Source organism: Cajanus cajan, chromosome 8 (genome assembly GCF_000230855.2).
Source record: "Cajanus cajan strain Asha chromosome 8, NIPB_CcT2T_4, whole genome shotgun sequence".
In the NCBI taxonomy this organism is placed as follows: Eukaryota; Viridiplantae; Streptophyta; class Magnoliopsida; order Fabales; family Fabaceae; genus Cajanus; species Cajanus cajan.
The window spans coordinates 11235759-11258181 of record NC_138524.1 but is presented as its reverse complement, the minus strand read 5'-3'; the positions used below and the strand labels follow the sequence as shown (position 1 = coordinate 11258181).

General features: G+C 32.1%; 2 protein-coding genes across 4 annotated transcripts; one reads left to right on the top strand and one right to left on the bottom strand.

Annotated features, from left to right (window-relative positions):
• The first annotated feature begins 4694 nt into the window (after window positions 1–4694).
• On the top strand, window positions 4695–11658 carry LOC109814255 (NEDD8-activating enzyme E1 regulatory subunit AXR1). The gene is made up of 15 exons (XM_020378634.3): window positions 4695–4994; window positions 6168–6340; window positions 6418–6581; window positions 6808–6918; window positions 7126–7205; window positions 7562–7712; window positions 7791–7884; window positions 8379–8467; window positions 8734–8807; window positions 8893–9055; window positions 10461–10546; window positions 10659–10742; window positions 10841–11021; window positions 11216–11313; window positions 11392–11658. The coding sequence occupies exons 1-14, from the start codon at window positions 4957–4959 to the stop codon at window positions 11297–11299; spliced, it is 1572 nt and encodes a 523-aa protein (XP_020234223.1). The 5' UTR covers window positions 4695–4956; the 3' UTR covers window positions 11300–11313; window positions 11392–11658.
• Window positions 11659–13023: 1365 nt separating this feature from the next.
• LOC109814250 (Polynucleotidyl transferase, ribonuclease H fold protein with HRDC domain-containing protein) lies at window positions 13024–20481 on the bottom strand. 3 transcript variants are annotated; one of them, XM_020378626.3, is made up of 12 exons: window positions 20152–20481; window positions 19479–19720; window positions 19274–19372; window positions 19020–19103; window positions 18758–18844; window positions 17318–17438; window positions 16756–16937; window positions 16629–16673; window positions 15361–15860; window positions 14798–15272; window positions 13941–14617; window positions 13024–13434 (listed from the first exon to the last, which is right to left on the bottom strand). In XM_020378626.3, exons 1-12 carry the CDS (start codon window positions 20348–20350, stop codon window positions 13428–13430), a joined length of 2718 nt encoding a protein of 905 aa, XP_020234215.2. In that variant the 5' UTR covers window positions 20351–20481; the 3' UTR covers window positions 13024–13427. The 3 variants fall into 3 exon arrangements, with proteins under 3 accessions (XP_020234215.2, XP_020234214.2, XP_020234216.1); XM_020378625.3 differs by having other exon boundaries at window positions 13024–13405; window positions 20152–20480; XM_020378627.3 differs by lacking the exon at window positions 20152–20481 and having other exon boundaries at window positions 13024–13405; window positions 19270–19372; window positions 19479–19619.
• Between the last annotated feature and the right edge of the window lie 1942 nt (window positions 20482–22423).

The window sequence follows — 22423 nt, the reverse complement described above, 5'->3', positions numbered from 1 at the left end:
GTGTGATTGATCACCCCTAATGATGTGATGTGTTGTGTATTGGTATTTATTTGATGTTCCTGGAAATTTGGGATTTAGAAACCTTTGTGTGATTAATTGTATTGAATAGAATTGTGCACAACTTATTTTAAAAGGTTTAGAAACATGTTAGAATTAAATTTAAAACTCTAAACATGTGTTAGATTTAATTTGTATTTCAAACTTACTCAAGAAATTCATGAAACCTATGACTCAGGTGAAAAGATCACTTAGAAACACATTTTTAGCAAAGCCAACTAAATAGCTAAGAAACTATTAAAGGATAGTTTAATTTTAGATAGACAATATCATATATTTAATTTTTCTCCAAATTTTGTAATTAATGAGCTAAAAGTGGATATAACTCATACATGTTTTTCTAGGGGATTCTAGTTGTTTCATGTTATAACTGAAAAAAAAAAACATATATCGAGTCTAAAAGAAAGAAATAAAGAAATACATTGAATGAGATGTTTTTATTATTGAATTAATGATTGAATTTTATTATTATCTTTTTTTTATAAGTAAAAAACATAATATTAAAATAAGGGAGTATAAAGAGTACTCCAATCTATATATAAAATTAAGACAACCGTTAAATATATATCGATGGCTCATTTAACCGATCGACTAAAATTTATTAAATGAAACCAAATTTTAGTATTTCTAAATTGAGAGATAAAATTATTAAACTAAAAGTGATAATGGTATTCTTCAAAACCATTTATTATAGCTATGCATGTAATTTTATTGGTGTTTTTTAATCATTATTTATGGATTGATTTCATGGTAAACATTAGTCAAAATTTAAATATCTATTTGATCTATGTAATTTAACATTTTTTATAATTAATAAATATTAATATTTTAGTATATAAAATACACATTCATATTTATTATATATAATTAATATTGTAATAAATTATATAAATAAATAAATATCATATTTAAATATATACATTATATTAAAAAAATTATAAATAAATATTTTTAAACATATAAATTATATTTTATATTTATGCTAAATAATTTGTATTACAACATAAATTTTTTATTGATAAATTATTTTAAAATATTAATATTTAATTTATAAATAATTATGTTAAAAAAAATTGAATTAGAGAAGAATTAAAAAAAATTACAAACTCTCTTATTGAAGAAAAACACCTAAAAACATTTGTTTTCGTAAGATTGGAGTTCATGTTTAATATACAAGAGTTTATTTTGTTTTAGTTTTTATAAATGTTATTTTATTTTTAAAAAAATAATGTATAAAAATTGCACAATTATATATTTTTTTTAATTATTATATTTATATCAATAATTATGTGATGTGTGTCATTTTATAATTATTATCGAGAGATTCTAGAAGTTAAAAGACTTTTATGGGTAGAGGTTCAATCTGACTCTAGGGAAGAAGTATATAATTTTTTTTTTTAGACTTAAGTCTCATAAACTCACTTCTAAGAGAACCTTAATGGTGTGTTTGGATGAGGAATTTATATAGGGTAATTCATTTATTTGAAGAATTTCAAATTCTTTGAGGTGAAATGCTTTGTTTGGATGAGGAATTTACAAAGAATTTGAAATCCAAGCATTTGTGAAATTCCTTAAAATAGTAGAATTTCAAATTCTCTAAAAAATGAGAGAATTTGAAATTCCTCATATTTGTTTTTCTTATTTCACCTATATATTTTATCTTATCTCTTCATTCTTTTAATTATTGGATATTCAAAAATATTTTTAAAATTATTAAATATTATCTTATATTAATTTTTAAAATTATTAAATATTATCTAATATTAATTTTTAAAATTATTAAATATTTAAAAAAGGATTAATATTTATTTTTATAAAATTTAATTTAAAAATCTCAACATATAAATATATTTTTAAAATCAATTTTACTATGATAGAATCAAATTATCATATTCAACCTAACAATTTAAAATTTAAGAAATTTGAATTGACTCATCCAAACAAAATATTTAAAGAATGATAGAAATTGAAATCAAAGTAATTCAAATACCAAGAATTTAAAATTTATTGAATTTTTAAAATTTCTCATCCAAACACACTATAAAGAGACTAGAGAGATAAATTATGGAGTTCTGATTTCTCTCTTTCTTCTTTCTAGATTTTTCAAGAGAGAGATAGATTTTTGGTTAGTGCTTGAGTGTTGATCAGAGGCTCCTAACCAAAGATCGTCTTTTTGAGGAGTGGTGTGGGGCTTCGAAAAGCTTGGAGTTCATTTTTCCTTCTTCCTCTTCTTGCCAATTTGGAGATTTTCAAAGGTAGCAGAAGCTATAATTCAAATTAATGCTAGATGGTTGGGTTGCATGTGATTTTGATGTGCTAAATTCATGGTTGTATGAATGGATTCGAAGGTGAAATGATTGTTTGGTTGAGATTTTGGTGTTTTTGGTTCTTGGAGACGAATTATGGTGTTTAATATTATATTGTTGCATGTTGAATTTCTTATGAGAAATGGGTTGTGGATAATATATATATATATATATATATATATATATATATATATATGGTATTGCATGTAGAGAACTTATATTTTTTAGGTGTTATGTGCCAATTCGTGAGTTTGCTATGTGCACAACTAACCATCACATTGGGTGCGCCTTTTAAGTGTTAAGCATGGCTTCAACCAAGGGGCGTTTATCTAGCTCATACTGGATGTAGGATCAGTGAAACTAGACGTAAAGAGAGAGCATTGTCTTAGGTTGAAATCAAGTCAAGCGGGGTTTGAATGATGTTGGGTATGAGGTGAGAGAATTGTCTCGGGTTTGATTGACATCAGATGATAAAGGAATAACGTCAGGCGAAAAGAGAGAAAATTGTCTAAGATTGGTTTAGGGCCGAGCATTGGACTTTGCCAAACTAGGCATGAAAGCTAAAGGTCTCTATTTAATCCACATGAAGTGCATATGTATGGCGCCAAATGTGGGCAAGATAAAGAGTTTCTTGTCTCAGTGGCGTCAAGCGTGGCTTAACTGGTAATAATGAGTTGTTTGCATGATTAAATTGTGAACACTAATAGATTAGATGAATCTATTGCATGTTATATGTTGACTGGTGATATTTGTTATATGTATGTTGATCATGAATAATATATAAAGATAGTTAATGTTGTTAGATATATATCCATTGACTTAGGGTAATGCATATAGATGTATGTTGTTAAAAGTGTGATGTTGAGAATGCTTTAAGGTATTTAGACTTGATTTGTTGACCCGTTGAGGTGTTAATGTTGATAGTGTTATAGACATTTAGACATGTTGATTGACTTAGAATTAGAGAAAAAATTGTTTCCAAAAGTTGAATATCACATAGTGTGGATATTGGTTTGATGCTATAGGGGGCTAGTTGTTGAAAAATCCTCCTTAAGTAGGTGATAACTCTTGAAGTGGATTGTTGAGTCTCATTTAAATCCTTAGTTAATGTTAGAGTAAGGTATGAAATTGAGGGCTACAATCCTTAACTAATTATCAGAGAGGTGTGTAGTATCGCGATGATAGTTAGCGAGTTAATTCTATAAGTGACATGGTTAATGTATGACAATGTCGTGGTAAGTCAATACTTAAGTTACACTTTACTTCATAGTCTAAGTGACAACATTTAAGAAATCATGTGGTAAGGATTGACATCCAGTTTTAGTTGCCAATCTAGTAAGCGTGTAAGATGTGAAAATTATGAATTTGTTTTATAGAGTCAAGTCACTAAAACTACTCGAATGTTGTAGGAGATCCCCATAAGCGAATGCGCAACGACACATTAATTAAGGTGCATACATATGATATAATGTTGTTTGTTGTTATTCATATACTTGGTCGAGGATGTTGTGGAATGACATTGATGGGGTGATATATGAATGTTCATATATCTTGAATTATTTACTCTTGAAAGGTGTTGAATGCCAAGTTAAAGTGTTAAGTTATTGATCATGATGTGATTTGTTGTATGGCTTACATGTTAAGGTTAATGATAATATAGATGTATTTTTCCTGATGATTGAACTACGATAATCATTTTTTTTATGAGAGTAGGACATAGTTAGCTAAAGTCAGGCAATAACCTTGGTGAGACGATGCTGGTGGCTTGTTTTGCTGCTTTTGATTAAGTTACCCTGATGTAACCAGATGTATAAATGTTACTTGAATAATAATCTAAGACTCATAGTTTCATTACTGAAATACTTTACATATACTTATATATATTTTTAGTTTAGTTTACATGTGTGTATATATATATATGTGTGTGTATGTGTTATAATGTACATATTCATGTATCATGATTATATTGATCTTCGGTATGTCAATTATTTTTCATTGGTAGTTGATGAATCATAAGTGTAATGATTATGATGGTTTATTATAAAAACTAAACTAAAATATATTAATTGTTAGAATTAAAAGATAAAATTTATAAAATTATAGAGATAAAATAAATATTTAAGTTATTAATATCTTTTCATAATAAAGACAAAATAAAAAATAGTTACTTCTATTTTTTATGGAGGAGTAAAACTGATCATGGGTTGATCCCTAGACAGAATTGTATTTGTAATTTGTATCAGACGTTATATGAGGGGAAAGAAAAAAGAAATAGTTCAGGTGAAAATAACTGATCCACATTGGGTTGGGCTTTCTACTGTGTTTCAATGACTATGCGGATCTTCTTCTCATTTCCTAATCCACACTTGTTGCAGCAAAAGTGATCCAGAATCTGAAGGATGTGACACCGCACGACGTCGTATCTTGAACTCGTCGCGTCAAATTTCCCTTCTCCCCTTTCCCTCGTCGTGCCTCGAAACCGATACACAGCGTCAGTAGCAAGCAAAGCAAAGCAAGCTCGAACTGATTCACCAAATAAGCGAAAAGGGAGAAGCAAAAATTTTTAAAAAAAATTGCAGGTCTGAACTCATCAATGGCTGAACCCAAAGTTAAATACGATCGCCAACTCAGGTACTCTCGCCACTTCCGCATTTACCTACTTTTCCACTTCGCGTTAACCTAACACCGTTCCTCCTAAACAAAACCTAGCTTACACTTTCTATAACTGTTTTTTCGTACGAGTATCGGATTATTGATTGTGGTGTGCGTTTAATTGATTCGAGTGTTGCGTGTGTTTGCTTCGTTCGACGAGAGTCATCGACCATTAATTGCTTGAGCGAGTGGAGGATGTTGTTACGGCGTTTGGATTCTTGCGACGGTGTTATGGCTGAAAGTGCATTCGGTGTTTTTTGATTTTGGTACCATGTTAGGGATTGTGCTGAACTGTGGATGATTTGGAGTGTGGTTTTCTGTGTATGATGAGATGCGTCTTGAAGTGAAGCTGCTTTTTAATTGCTAAACGGAAACTAGTTGTTAATTGTTTGTACAATGCAATTGTTAGAGTGTGTTTGGGAAAAATGTGAAAATTAAATTATTTCAATTATCGGTTATTGCTACAATCGATAATAAACAAAATGATATTTTGTTTGGATAAGTTTGCTGAAAAGTGATTTTAAGATTTTAGTTTTGTTTGGATACAACAAAAAAAACAAACTGTTCTTACATAGTAAATCAGCTTAGACAGAAAAAAATGTTGAGAAATAGTCGTAAACTTCAAATTTAAGTTATTGTCCCAAACATACAACTTTTTTTTTTCTTTGCAAATAGCTCCTTTTTTTCTTCGCTTCCAAAAAAATAACCGAATTGGAGATTATAATCTTTCCCAAACACACTTAGTGGCAGGAAGATAACTGTCAGTGTTATTTTTTAATTTGTGTCTTGTGCTTCTTTTGTTGTAAAATTTTGTCTGTATGTGTGTGTTTTGAATTTGATGCATTGTGACTGAGGTATGAAAATAAATTCTTGAATGTCGTCTGGGTTGAGTAAACATGTTATTTTAAGTTTGTATTGGAATTAGTGATAACAGAAAATAATTAAAGGCTGTTTTCACTGCTTATATAAACATTTGAAAACAGGAGTTAAAGCGAAAACATAGTGACATTTTTGAAATTGAAAATGAAAACAGAAAATGAAAGTAGAAAATGTTTCCTCAAACGAAACAGTTCCTTCTGCTTGTCTTGCTTTTATTTTTTTGAGGGACATCTCTGATCTAATCCATATTGCAATGTTTATTTGAAAATGCAGAATATGGGGTGAACAAGGACAGGCAGCCCTTGAGAAGTCTAGTATTTGCTTACTTAACTGTGGTCCTACTGGTTCTGAAACACTTAAGAATCTTGTTCTTGGTGGGGTTGGAAGCATCACTGTAGTTGATGGATCTAAAGTTGAAGTGGGTGACCTTGGAAACAATTTTTTGGGTACAGTGACTTCTTTTTGTACACTGCTTATGTGTTTGTGAATTCTTTTGGTTTTCATTTTGGTCTCTTATTTGTAGTGGATGAATCAAGCCTTGGGAAATCAAAGGCAAAATGTGTATGCTCGTTTCTTCAAGAGCTGAATGATGCAGTTAAAGCAAAATTTGTAGAAGAGTCTCCTGAAACATTGATTGAATCAAATCCATCATTCTTTTCTCAATTTACTTTGGTTGTTGCCACTCAGGTATGCTACTATAATGCAAACAACTCCTATGAAACAAATGCTTGGGGATTTTGTGTATATGTATTGTAGATTATGTGCCTCCATTCATATTTAAGTTTCTTTATATCTTTCTGATTGAAAGAAACCTTGACAATATATCTTTATTATTCAGTTGATAAAAAAGTTGTTTTACATATTCTTCTCAAGTGCAATTCCAATGATGATGATACTTTTGATAAACTTTCAGCTCGTGGAAAATTCAATGATAAAGCTTGACCGAATCTGCAGGGAGGCAAATGTTATTTTGATCTTCGCTCGCTCCTATGGCCTTACAGGGTTTGTTCGAATTAGTTTGAAGGTAATTTGGATAACAGTTTGAAAATTGGTATTAAAGGGAGAAGGGAAATAATGGCTGGAATGCACTAGATTGGGTAATTTTCTTTTCTAGTCATATGTACAAACTACAGAGGTGAAAATACCTTTATTAGGAAACATTGGTGTGACATTGAATATCAACATGATTTGCATGCTTTGGTTGATTAGTACTTTTTGTTGGCTTTATTAGGAACATGCTGTGGTTGAGTCAAAGCCTGAACATTTTTTGGATGATCTTCGGTTAAATAATCCTTGGCCTGAACTCAAGAGGTATGGAGTTGTTTATCTTTATTTTTTGGGGCTAATTCCTTTATATACTAATAAGATGAGGGTTGGCCCTTGTTACAACGGTAAGGCTGATGCCAAGTGGCTGGGAGGTCATGGGCTCAAATCTTGGAAATAGTCTCTCTTCTTCCGAGGCTAAGGCTGCATACATGTGGCCATCCCATACTCCACTAGCGGGACCCTTGTACTCTTTGTTGCCCTTTTTCCCCCTTATCTACTAAGATCTGGTATTGCCTTCATCAATGTCACCTGTCAACCTATGTAATTGCTGTAAAGCTGAGACCATAAACCTGGTCCTTCCCCAGTTTCACCTGAAATTTTCATTTCATGTGTATCCACAGATTTGCAGACGACATTGACTTGAATGTGCAAGATCCTGTGGCTCATAAACACATACCATATGTTGTCATTCTTGTCAAGATAGCTGATGAGTGGGCCAAAAGCCATGGTGGTAGGCTTCCATCGACCAGAGAAGAAAAAAAGGAGTTCAAGGTTTGTTGTTTAATCATTTAGCCTTTTTATCTACTGCTGTTCTAGTTATATGATTAGCTTTGGATGTGAACAATGTAGGAGCTACTTAAGGCTGGGATGGTTGCACCAGATGAAGATAATTATAAAGAAGCTATTGATTCATCATTCAAAGTATTTGCTCCCCGAGGAATAAGTAAGTGGGTAGTTTAAGATTAAAATTCATTGTAACATTTTGCCTTTGTCAATCTTCATTTTGAAATAACTCCATCTTTTTGTTTTGTTGGATAAGGAGTATAATAATGCATTGTTTTCTGAGGGCTTGCAGGTTTAAATTTTATAGGATCCCAAGATAAAGTGAGTGAAGAATAAAATTTATAAAAAAAAACTGTTGAATTTTACTATATCAAGGTTCCAAAAATCTATTTGTTGAGCTTTGCAATGAAGTTAAACTTGTTTGTTGAGAGTTCTTTGTCTCTGAAAAATGACAAATCCATACTTGGCTTGCTATGAATAATGTGTTGTCACCAGTTTAGGGTGATGTTATGTGGGGATCTCTTTTCAAGTTTTCAATTTTTTCATTTGAAAAATTATTTTTGTCTAGAACTAGAACATTATTGTGAGAACAGTTACACTGCAGTCCAATAAAACATGTAATTTATTATTCTCTAATGTTATGTTCATTTATAGGTTCCGAGTTGCAACAGATACTAAATGATAGTTCTGCTGAAGTGGACTCTAATTCTTCAGATTTTTGGGTGTTGGTGGCAGCTCTGAAGGTTGGTGCTTCTGGCATTGCATCACTGACTTTGCTTAACTTGGATGTGGAAAAAAATTTCTTATTTATTTAATATTATAATTTTTTTATTGGATGCTAATTAGTTAGAACTTGTGTAATTGAAAGACTGGAGGCCTAACAGAAAGTTGTTGCTTGTTATCGGTTTGTCATACTTTTTTGCTTTGAACCTACTATTATTCATTTCAATGTTCTTGATTGTATAATGTACTTAAGTTGTTTGATAGTACATTTCTCACCCTTTTGCAGGATTTCATTGCAAATGAAGGTAGTGGGGAGGCCCCTCTTGAAGGATCTATACCGGATATGACTTCTTCTACTGAGTATATTGCCAAATCTTTACATACTAGAAAATAAAGATCGTTAGTTTATTTACCTGAGATATATATATTCTTCACGTTCTTGCAGGCAATATGTGAATTTGCAGAATATCTATCATGCTAAAGCTGAGGCTGATTTTCTTGCAATTGAACGTCTAGTGAGAAGTACTTTGAAGAAGATTGGTAGAGACTCAAATAGCATTCCAAGGCCAGCAATTAAAAGCTTCTGTAAAAATGCAAGAAAACTCAAAGTAAGTTTGTGAGCTTACTGGTCAAATTCAATTTAAATAGCAAGTACTGACTTTGATTATGTAAATATAATGGAGAATGAGCTCGTTTGGATAAACTTCATGACAAGCAATTTTAAGAGAAAAAAAATAAAATGAGTGAAATGAATAAAACTTTTTATATGTGTTAAGATCAACTTACGTATCTCAAACTTTTTTAGAAGCTCCCTCATGTAACTTCTCTATGGGGCTATGAGCGCCTATTAACTTAACATAGCTTGGTATTCTTTCCTTAAAATAGTCTTAAAAGGGTTTTACAATTCAAAAGTTCCCATAAGTTAAAAGCTAACCCAAACTGGGTCAATCTCAAATTCTCAATATTAATTGTGTTTTTACTCATCCTGCATACTTGACTATTATCTACTTTTTTTATATGGGTGTTGCTAACAAGTGCCTTAAGGTGTTGGTTACTTTTTCTATAAAATCTTACCACTTTTGATTCCTTAACCAATGTCCTAAAAGCATTTATTAGCATTCTCCCTTTTAAATGAAATAAAGATTATGTATAGCCTACATGAGCTTTGTTTTTCTGATTTGCAATTTAGATTAAGCCAATGCTTCTAATGAATCTCCAAAGGACTGCTTATTTAATTACATCTGTATGCTGCACTAATCTAATTTAATTTGATTAAAATTTTGAGCTGGTTGAAAAAATAATTGAACTTTAGTGCAGTTTATTTAAATATTAATATTTGCATTACTGACGTGGATATTGAATCTAATTGATAAGTTTGTAAAAGGGAAATACGAAAAATGATTATTTTCCGATGATAAATGGTATAGACTATAGTGGATGTTTACAATTCCATTTTTTTTCCTAATTATGGACTTGCAGGGAAGTAAATCTGTACATCTTAAAATCTGCTTTATTTAAAATCTGTACAAGAATAAATAGAAGGAAATTAGGTGCTAATTATATTAATTGTCACACATGATGCAACACTCCCCTTCAAGGTAGTGAATGAATATCTCATTCCCAGCTTGCTAGTAAGATCTTGAGAACAGAACAGTCTCATCATCACTGTAGAATAAAGCTTAGTTAATGCATATGCATAAGACAAATGATTTAGATATATGTGTGTGTGTAGAATGAACATTCAAAAGGACTACACTGCTTTTGTTTTTATTTCAGACCAAAAATATGGATTGAAAATTGCACCAAGCTCTCTTCTTAGTGGGTAGGATATTGTTGCCATTATTATTGTTCTGAATGAGTCATGTAAGTTGGGTATATTCTAAGTAGATAATTGGGAATGCTTATTTCCCCCCGAAGCTCCTCTCCTTCCCTTTGTCTAATATATAAAGAGCAATTGCATGATTGCAGACCGCTACAAAGTCTTATGTATAGATTCTAACATTTACTTTGTAGGTTTGCAGGTACCGTCTAATTGAAGATGAGTTTAATTCTCCAAATCTACCCGAGTTACAGAAGTACCTAACTGATGAGGATTACAGGTAATGTCCATCTTATAATTAATGTTTCTGCATGGTTTTCATATTAAGAATTTTTCTGTGGGAAAGGATTTATTTTGCTGAAAAGCTGGTTTCCGGTGTATATGTGTGGCAGCATGGCTGTGGGAATCTACATTTTGCTTCGTGCTGTTGACCGGTTTGCTGCTAATTACAACAGTTTTCCAGGACAGTTTGACAGGTAATTCTTCACTCTGTTGAAGTTCTAAACATTTTCCAGTTTTATAATGGGATTCATTATTAAGAGTGGATTTTGCTGATATGGTAATTGTCTTGCAGTGCAATGGATGAGGATATACCTCGATTAAAGAGCACAGCAATTGGCCTACTTAATGACTTGGGATGCAATGGTGCCACTTTGGCTGAGGACCTTATCAATGAGATGTGTCGATTTGGTGCTGCGGAGCTTCATGCTGTTGCTGCTTTGGTCGGAGGAATTGCATCACAAGAAGTGATCAAGGTTTGCACTTCTAGTTCTAGCTCATCTTGAATAGTTTTGTTTGCAAGTCTTGGGTTTGCTTCTTAGCCTTGAGGCGTAGAGGACTGGGGAGGTTTCCTATAAAAAATTTAATAACAAAAGGAAGATCATTTTGTTTGTTATATTTAAAAATAGAGTATTTGAGTTGGGAATGACATTACTTTTGTTCCTCGCAGCTCATAACAAAGCAATTTGTACCAATGTCCGGAACCTACATATTCAACGGCATTGACCACAAGTCGCAGCTGTTGTCATTGTAACTGCTTGTACTATGGTAGTGTTTAAACTCACTGGTTTAACAATGGTACAATATTTATTCCCACTATAATTTTTTATAATGTTGCTGATATAGAGTTCTATCGGAAGATTCAAGTGTTTGGTGGGGCGGACACTCGTCTATAAACAACGGCTTCCTTTAGTCTAATGCACACTACCGAGGCATTTTTGCTCGTTTGGTGGACAAAACTGGATTCTTGTTTTATACAAAAATTTTGTATCTACGGACATGGATGCCCAAGAGAGGGAAATTGATATTTATTTGTAAAATTGAACAGTCCACCTTATTAAATGAACTCTACGTTTATATGTAACTAAAAGCACTTTTTAGCTGCTGCTTCAATGTAATTGCAGGGAAATCACATTATCATTGCACAATACGAACCATAATCTTGTATTGATCTACTAAACATTGAAGCCTTTTAATCACTCACAATGCGCAAAAGAGTAAAAAAGTAAATAATAAATAAATAAATATTAAAACATTTTAGAGGGATGTATTGGGTTGAGATTTTAAAAGATTATAAAAGATTTTTTTTATTATAAAAAGGTTTTGGAGTATTTAATTTAACCTTTTTTTTTTCTTCATATAATGAGATTGTATGGTATTTAATTAAAATAATTAAGATTTTTGCACATTGTATATTAAATTTTAGTGATATTTAGTTAAGACCTTTTTTTGCTTATAAAAGTTTGTTATTATTCAAAAAAAAAATAATAGATTTTGATCAATTATTTTAATTGATGGATGTCATGAAACTTTATTAAAATTTACATAAAATTTACTTATCCAACAATTTTAATGAAAATTAAAAATTTTGCATAAATTTTTTTTTGTTGCATTTTTTGCTTCTTTCTTTTTCTTCTCATTTTTCTCTTCTCTCTCTCTTTTCACTTTTCAGTATTTCATCTTTTTTCTCTTTATCCTCTCTCTTTTTCTGTCTTTTCTATCTCATATTGTCTCTTTTTGTTCATCTCCCATTTTTTTTCTTCTTTTTTTTCCTATTTATTTTTATATATGAACATTGATTATTAATTTATCAATATTTATTTTGTTTATTAAATATTTAAAATTATTAAATATTTTATATTGTAAATTTTTTAGATTGTTGACATTTAATAAATGTTTATTTTCAATAAAATTTAATATTAAAATATCAATTTTTAAAACATATTTTAACAATTATTCCAGTTAAATAATATGATAAATTTAAATATATTATTTAAATTCAATAATATGAATAAAAAATATATAAATACATAAAAAATTATATACAGAAAAATGTTACTTAAAAAAGATAAAATTAGAATCAATTGTTTATTAAAAGATTAAAAAAATTATCAATTTTATTTTCTTTATTCAAACCTTATCATTTATATATATATTTTTCTTAATTATATTATTTTTAAAAATTCATATTATCTTTTAAAATCTAATAAAATTATTCCAAATCTTATAAATTCTTGATATACAAATCCATTAAAATTCATATCACAATTTTTATTAATTTTTTGAAAAAATCCTTAAAATTATTATATTCCTACAATTTTTTTCAAAAAATCTAAAAAATCATTAAATTCTTACCAACTCTTTTGAATTATTTTTTTCTTCTAAAAAGCGCTTATGAAATCTAATCTAATACACCTCTCTTAGCCGTATGGTGGGGCTTGGAATGGTTAAGGCAAGGGAAAATTATTGAATAGTCCATGAGTATAAGAGTAAATAAAATTTAATTTGGCTCTGGATTTTGGTTGGTCACTCTCAAGGCGATCCAATGCCGTGGGTTATAATTGAAAAACACAAGCAACAACGTTCTTGCTTTGTAAATTCACAAGAATGCTTGTATTTTTATGTTTGAATAATTAAACCATTGACAAAACTGTTATCGAGAGCTATTTGTACCTACAAAAAGACAATACTTGAAAATTCTCAATAGTAAAATAAACAAAAATGAAATTAAGGTGTTTAGTTTTTATGCCGTCAGAGGAAGTGGAGTATCAAACAGATCCTGCACAGTTACTCTCTACCAACAGCAGCTGCTCTTTTGTCAGGATTGTATACACTGAACTCGCCGAAGTCCCTTCTTCCACTGGCAAAAATAGTGTCCAAAATCAAAGCCTCGAGGGGAGGAATGAAAACTCAGTAACTATACACAATAGTAATACAAATATGTACTACAAATAACTATCTACTGGCAGCAAAGCGAGCATCATAATATTTTTCTTTTGGGATATAAACCAAGAATTATATTTACAAGTTTTGACCATGATATCATCAAGAAACACCAATTAAGGGCGTGTTCAGTGATGTATGAATGTGAATGCCGGATTTTTAATATGAACTATATTGGCGATCTATGATGTATGAACCTAATATTAGTCTTTTTGCATCAACTTGAAAATTACTTAATATATCCAGACTCTCCAATTGTCCAAAAGGGACATCATTATATTCTCAGTTTTTTTAAGGGCGATGATTATTTATTTATGTGCATGTAACCCACATGTTTGATAAAAATTAATGTTGATTATATGAAATTTATGTTTATTGAGAATAACCAAAAGACATACGATGAAAACTAGTGATTAGAAAGGAAACAGGAAGAACAAATAACCATAGCATACCTGTGTTTTACATCCCAACCAGCAGGAAGAAAACGTGGATTTACAGCGTCCACAAATACTTTTCTCCATCTTTGACAAAACTCTCGAATGCCATCTTCACCATACTCCTTCAGTAAATGATCTACAACCTGTTTACCATGTGGTCCATGTCCCAAGAGTGATAGTTTTGAATTATGTTCAGCACGTGTCGACTTTTCATCATTGAGGGGATAGGACAAGTCGCTATGTCCATTTGCATGCCTTCTGCTCAGACAGCTATTATCAACATTTACAGCAGTGTCACTGTTTTCATCATAATCTGAAGTTTCAACTGTGATCGTGTTTCCGTGCAAAGCTGCAGAGACAGATCCATTAACTGTAATATCAGAAGCTAAAGTGGAGTTTCCAAAATCATCTTTTCTCATCAAAAGTTCTCCATCTACTTCACTAGTTTCTTCATTTGCATATGAGCCATCACGAGCAACAACTTTCAAGGTGTCCACATTACTCATTCTGCGTGTGCAACCAGCATGATTATCTTGTTCTGGCATCGTAGCAGTACTCTCCGTAGAATGTTTGAAAGAAAATCCGCTCTTCTTCTCAAATCGTCTTCTCTCATGAGGAGTCATGCCAACTTGCAAAGCTCTTTCTAGGTCTTCGTCAGATATATCCCTTCCTCCATAATATCTCCTTACAATCTGCAAGTAAATTCACAAGTAACTTGATAAACAGAAACTCCTGCAGTCAACAAAGCTCTTCAATAAAAGTAACGAACAATGATAATCACTACAGATGTACAATTTAGAACCCATATTTTATATTTAAAACGCATCCAATCAATTCAGAGAAACCAATAACAGACAGAAATACAATCAAACCTCAGTCAGTTCTTCGCGGCGATTGACAGGCATTCTTGGTCCATGGCGTAGAAGAGCCATAGCAGCTGTTCGTAACTGTAATGGAGATACACCTCTCTCTTCAATCTGTTCATCAGCCCCTTGACCAGGATGAACTACCCTCCGAAGGTAGAGAGGAATCCCAAATTCAACAGCTATTTTTCTCTTGTACTTTTCTGCAGCAGCATGTGCAACTTCATGGCAATCCACACAAAGTAGGACAATATCATGAGATCGATGGCTTTTCAAATGCTCAGGGAAATGTATTCTGTAACATGATGGGATTATTCGATACCGTAAGTAGTGATTTCCTTCACCACACCCAACACATATATTTTTCTTACTCTGGATATAAAAGTCATTGCCTTCGTCCTCTGGCCGGCCTTTGGGTTCAAAAAGAAGCATTATGGCTGGGGGTTCCTCGTCAACAAGTTTTGCAAGATCCCGACTAAGGTACCTGGAAATTTGAACATTAATGAAGGAGAAACTAATGAAACTTTTTAGTATTTTACAAATGGAATAGAAATAAGGGAAAGTGCACAAACCATTCAAGTTTCCTCTGATCACAATAACAAAGCAGCCTCCCATCATTAGCATATATCCGACAATTGTGATAAACAGGAGATTTACAAGAGAATTTTTGAACAAACAAATCTCGAGAAGCCTTCCTAGAATATTGTTTAGGATTTTTTGGGCCAGGTTGTTTATGGACTAAAGTAGGTCTCAGGTTACTGTTCACCAACAAAGCATAATTAAAAATAGAAAGTGGACAACTCCCGTTTTGACCCAGACACTTCTGAAGAATCATCGAATAAATATCATCATTAACCAACTTGTTTGCAAGCAAATGACGGAGATCATTCAGGTGGCTGCAAACAACAGGGGATGGGGAAGGGATGAAAGAGCTGAGACCCATTTTCATGTTAATATCAGTCTGAGCTATGGTCTTGTATATTTCAGTGTGACTTGCTGAAGGCTTACTTGCCAAAGCAACAATTGCCTGGTCTGACAGTACATATTTTAAACTCTCATCATGAATACGAGCCTGAAAGTATGGACATACCGCAGAATAATAAGCTCATGTTGCTAACATACAAGTTTCTGGCGTCAAATAGAATATTTTTAGCACTACATCAAAGATTGTACAGAAAGCAACAAAATCTTGATTTATAAATTTAGTTCATTATCATAATAAAGACAGTTTAACTAAGAACATGTTTGGAAAAAAATCTGAGAAAATGATTTTTTTAATTTAAAAACTCTCAAAAAGTTGGTAAAAAAAGTGATTTTTTCTTCAAAATAAGTTCAATCAAACACACTTAGTTTTGTAGATCCGTTTTAGGGATAAATTATGGAACAAAGGAATTTAAACCTAACTATTTCTATTGCTAAAAATAATAAACTCAATTATTAAATCAATTAATAACTGAACAAATGTCAAGTATTCTCAAATATAATAAATTTCAAAATATAAAAGAATCATTCTCAATGTACTTGATTAAATTCCCTTCTTTTTCTTAGTCCATTATAGGTTTTATTTTTTAGATGGCATGAAAAGATGTTACCATAATTTCAAGAAGCATGAAGAGATCTCTCAAAGGACTATGAACATGGAACAAATTTCTGTTCCATCTCATAGTTTGCAAACTAAAGCGGTCCTCAAATTCAAGGAAGTGAATGCAGACAGTTACAGTAATAAATTTGTTCTTAAATGTAGGTCTTGCATGAAATTGTGTCTAACCCTAATCTAACTTTTTTGTAACAAAAAAGAACGCTAAATTTAAGGAGCCTTTATATATTATTTATAACTGACCATCAGATCTCTCCATGCGCAGAGTTGCCTCACAATAATCTGAATCTGTATGCAGAAGATCACATTAGAACAATATATCCAATTAGATCACACAGAATACTTCAAATCTGTACAGGAAGCAACAAACCTGGGTTTCGTTTGAAATTGATGGAAAGCCATGACTGCTCGCTTGACGTGAAAATAGTGATAATGCAGAAGATTCTCCAGGAGAAGCATCAATCTCTTTCGTGAAAAGTTGTAAACAAATCATATTTGAACGCCGACTAGCCTCAAGAACAAAATGGAATTTGTCTTCAGAACAGGAGTTTTCTGACACAAAAATAAATTCTGAATTTAGACCCAATAGCATTAACACAGGAAGGTTCTAAAGAGTTGGTGAGCTGAGTGACAATGAAAATAAACTTATTTCTGTTAATTTCTCAAATTTATCCAGTAAAAATGACAAAATCCTTAGGACCATAACATAATTAAGAGTTGCAGATCTTGCACATCTCAGGTATAAAATAATCTACTAATTTCCTTAGCCACATTTTTTGGGGGCATGGAGAAAATATAAAAGGAGGTGAAAGAGAGATTGACAAAGTATTTTTTCAAAGCTTTAGTTTAATTAATAAAATGCTTAAAATTTATTAGTGTTTTTTTTTTGTTTCTATTTTTCCATTTCCTCACAATATAAGACAAGGAAATACCGATGTCCAGTTGTTTGAGTTCATTGATCAGACAGTTTGCAATATACAGCAGATAGTGTGCATCTGTTCGTGCATAATGTACCATTTCTTCTGAGAGGGGGCGCTGTCTCCAGTCTTCACGCTACAATTAAAATTTAAAGTAAATATCAGTTCTGGTTACGAACTAAAAATGTCCCAAACAAAATAATAGCATTGTGACTTATTTGTAACATTTTACTACATGAAAGAGAAAATGTTTGTGTTATGTAACCCCCATTTGTAGTCAGTTACAATAGGTTAGTTGGTTACCCATTAATTAGTAACACTAGTGAGTTAGTTAGGTAAGATAGTTGAATAAGGAATGCAGCCAATAAATAAGAGACGGGAGGTGGAGAGAGAGATCATCATGTAAATTTTGAAAGAATTGGGGCCTTTTGGCATTGAGAGGCACAGATCCTTGAAGTTCTGCAGTGTTTCTATCTAGTAATTGGGGTTTATCCCTATTTCTTCTTAATAAGATACCAGGTTTCTATCAGTACGCAAATTTTTTTTCAGATGCGCAAGTTTATCCATTGACGTGGCTCATTAAATTTCCAGTTGCCTGCATCATTAATAATCGATATAAAAGGATTTTAGATGATTCATTGCCAATGTATGATTCATTGTTCAGATGACAACTTTTGAATCAGTGGAAAAGAGAGATCTTCAAATGTATGATTCACAAATCTCTTTTACCCTGCAGGGGCAAGCTCAATTTCAATTTAAAAACTGTGACACTAAAAAGTAAGAATAAATGTATCATCTGAATTACACCACTTTATAACTTTTGTTTTTGGTATAAATATCTGTGCTCGTGATTGTGAAAATGAATCCATTACACAAGTTTTAAGCTACATTCAACTATTTTCATTTTAAAATACTTTTAAAGTTTCCCCCTTTTAGGTAAAAAAGGTCTAGTATAAATTCATCATTCAACCAATACTTAATTAAACATATTTGTAATAGTTTGACAGGTCATTTCAATAAGCTCAAGTCTTAAGCTCAACTGCTATGGGTCAAAATCCTTTAGAAGTTTATTGTAATTCTACGTATAAAAAAAAATTGTGATTGAGGTTTACCCAACAAAACAATTGAATTAGTAATTAGAAATAATGTTATAAAAACTTTATAAAAGAGAAATAGTGCCTTGAATGGGAGAAGTAATTCTCCCATTCTAGATAAGACACTCAATAAGTCTATCATTCTTTGGGAAAACCTCACAAGATGCCAGAACTTTATAATGTGTTTTTATGCTCAAATTCATTCTAGGCTGAACTCCATGAGAAAGTGAAAACTATAGGCATTTCATTTTACTTAAATATATCCATTCTAAAACGTAAGTACTAAATACTTAAAACTGCAACTTGTTGAAGACTACCAAAGAACTCATCCAATGAAGGATCTAGCATGATCAGGTCAAACCTGCAATAATTTATTTGTTGTCACACCGCAGTAAGTTTCAAGTAAATAAGCAAGTGATTTCTGTGGCTTCGACAGCACCTCACATGCCTGCAGTACATGAACAATACACTGACTTAAAAAAAATAAAAATAAAAAGTTACTGCCAATCAATTGAATGAGGCAAGCTTCACCAGTTCTGTTATGCATAAGGAGAAAATTCTAGTGTGGTACATGGTTCGGTGACATGATAGTAGCAACATGTATAGGCAGCTCAGTAGCTCACCTTTGAAGTATCAAATAGATTAACAACGTATATGTGGAAATCCCTCTGTAGCCACAGTATATCATTGTCGGCCCCATGGAACACCTATTCAAAAATTTTCCATTGAGAGGAAAAAAAAATTAATAAATAGACGTGAATGACAAAAAAAAATTATTCTAAGAATATATTATAGTTTTTTAGAAGTAAAGAATTAGGTTAGAAATTGAAATTGAAGCAGTTAATGTCAGTGCAAGTGCAACCGATAACTTACATACTTTACAAATTGAAGGATTGGCAAAAACAGGGCGAAGAATGGCCATAAAATCATGCAGGGCAATTGTGTCAACCAAATAATCTTCCTCCTGTGTAGAAATCTGCTTGATGATATCAAAACACAAATGTATCAACAAACTCATCAAACAATAAATTCCCCACACAATGCAATCAGAAACAAGCATTTAAAACTGCACCCAAAATTACCTGAACCAATGCTGTAAAGCCTAAAAAGGATCGTAAGCTATGTTGCTCCGTGTCCACGGCAAAGAATCTCTCTTCGTTCAATACATCAACCAGTTCCTTTAACTGCATCTCGGTATGAACCCAAACATATGAATCCTTCATTTCCAAGTCCACCATCTCAGTTCCAAGATCAATTTCAGGCTGAGGATTTTTCAACAATGCCGTAATCTCTGCCTCGAACGGATGCGAGTTCGAAGCATTCTCTGTAAGAAACCACTAAACTCAGCTTCTTCTTCATAACCTTAAAACAACGAATTTCTAGCTTTCTGTATTATGTATTCTGCACCAATTTTGTTAAACAAATCTCGATAATGAAATTGTGAAAACTCACTTCAAATTTAACCTTCCTCCAACCTCAATCCATTTCCCTATCACAAAATTTCCGGAAAAACATCACCTAATTCCACTACGCTACTTCAATTTCTTAACCTCATACAAAATAATCGCACGTTAAAAAAAATTAAACAAAAAGTCTTCGAATAATCGAGGCACGCGAAAACAACAGCTATTGCGTCTTTCCTATAGTTACAGCGGCAAAACATTATGTATTCAGGATCGAGAACGTGAACTTCCATATTTTGCTTCATTTTACCGCCAACGAAACACTTAAACAAGTGCGGAGTGTGAAATGTACCGTCATTGCTGAGGTGCTTGAACGGAGCATAGGAGTTATCCGCTACAACGCGCTTGAAAGCACACTGTGGTTTCTGTTCGGAATGCAAATAGCACGAACTCGAAGCGAACTTGTGCTGCTTGCGCCTTCGCGCGGCGAAGAAGACGGAGACGATAGCCGCTGCGGCGGCTAATGTGGCGACGGTGAATGCCAGGCGCATCTTGTGAGCGCTGTTCGCTTTCTTCTTCGACGACTTCGAGTTCGGGTTTGGCGCAGAGGGCACGGTGGAGGCGGTAACCGCTCATGCTCGCGGCGGCGAAGTTTGATTTAATCAAAGTGCTTTTGCTTACGTGGCACGTTCATGTTGACACCTAACTTGTTTCATATAAGTGGGCCTTCAAGTGTAAAAGCCCAATTGGACTATTCACTGTAGTTGGATTCTTGGGCTCAGCCGGGTTCTGAAAACAATTCCTTTCCTTGATTTTGGGCCACAAGTGATAGTAAGGTTCAGGGTAAATGGATCGTGAGTGATCCATGCTTTGAGTGGTGTTTTCTAATTAAAAAAAAAAAATTACTCTTGGAACATCGATAATAAAAGTCGATGTTAAGAATTGACGCTTGTGATTGAAGTAATAAAAATAATATTGAAAATACTTATAATATTGGTTTTTTTTCAATTTTTTGAATTATCTAACATTTAGCGTATATGATCCTCAGGATAATATCATTAAATTATTAGTCAAATTGATAAAGCTTCACATTTATAAAAGAAAAAAGTTATTAAAAATATTGTTTTACTAATTTTAATACTTAGTGTCATTTAGTTTTGTTGACAATATCAATATGCATGTTATATATTGAGCATTAACTTTGAATGGTTTAGTTTTTCTTCGTTCCTACTACAGATATTTCGTAATCTATAGTTACGAATTGATTTTTTTTTTTTTTTAAGATTTACATTATTAAAATAGACATCATTTTTTAATGAAGTATTTTTCATATACATAGTTAGAATCAAATTTTTTTCAATGTATTTAAAAGAATTCAATGATCCATCAACTTTATTGAACACTTTGTTATTTATAGCATGTTTTTTAAATTTCAACTTCATTCCTTTATGAGAGCAATTGGAGATTGACCCAAAGAATTCAATGGTGGGGTTTTTTGTTTTTTGTTTTTTTTGAGAAAGTTTAACGCATGTTTGTGTCAACTTCGTAGAATTTGCAATGAATCTTCCGGATATGATATGGTGGTTCTTGTGAAATGGAGCTAAAGTAGTGTCAAATTTTTAAGAGTTTTCAGTCACACAAAGATTGACATTGTACAATTTGTGACTATCGTGTTGAGAGTTGAGACCCATCCTTGTCCTTGGATTGGTAAACGTATTGCATCTTCTATCATTGTGGGAGCTTGAATAAAATAATTGGGGAGTCAAAAATAAGATTTAAATAAAAAAAAATTCTATTTATAAATTACTTGTTATTTTGTAATTCTATTTAGTTTTACTGACTTTTTATTTTTCTGATTTCTATAAAAGGGAGAGAAAATTCCTAAAATAATTCATCATACAATCATTGTCTATAATGTTTTCCTTTAAAAGTCTCTCTCAAACCAAAGTCAAGTGATTTTTTTTTACACCGTCCCTTCCCCACACTACCAATACCACCTTATAACTCCAACTATACATAAGATGTATATGCACAACATGCAATAACTTTTAATATATTTACTGTTCTTTATAAATAAATAAATATTTTTATTCACACATTATGATTCCATTAAAAATTTGTTCAAATCATCCCTCTTAAATCCCTATTTGTGGCAATTACTCCTAGAGTTAATGTTGGAGCTGAAATAACAGTGACAGTGTGGCCATATCTGGTGGCACTAGGCAAGGTCTGAGAGCGACTTCTTGCTAAGCTGGGAATGGTGATAAAAATGACAATGATGGTAATTTGGATTTGGTGGAGACAATTATAAAAATGTCATTTTGATTATGTACCTGCGTTTGTCCCCCACCAAGGAAAAAAAACCAAAAAAAGAATTTTTTTTTGGGGTTAAAAATAAAAAAAAGTTAGACAGTGATTTCTGCATCTATGAATGGCTCTTCTAGTCTTGTTGGGCTGAAAGAGAAAAACTTTGCAGGATTGGTCAAGGAAGAAGAGCCCTTTACTGTAGCTGTAGTTTGTCGGCACATGTATTCCACAAAATGAGACGTAAAGGGAAGTTAAAGCATTGATTGAGCTGTGAAAATACTAAGAACCAGTCACATCTCTTGGTGAAGTCACCATTT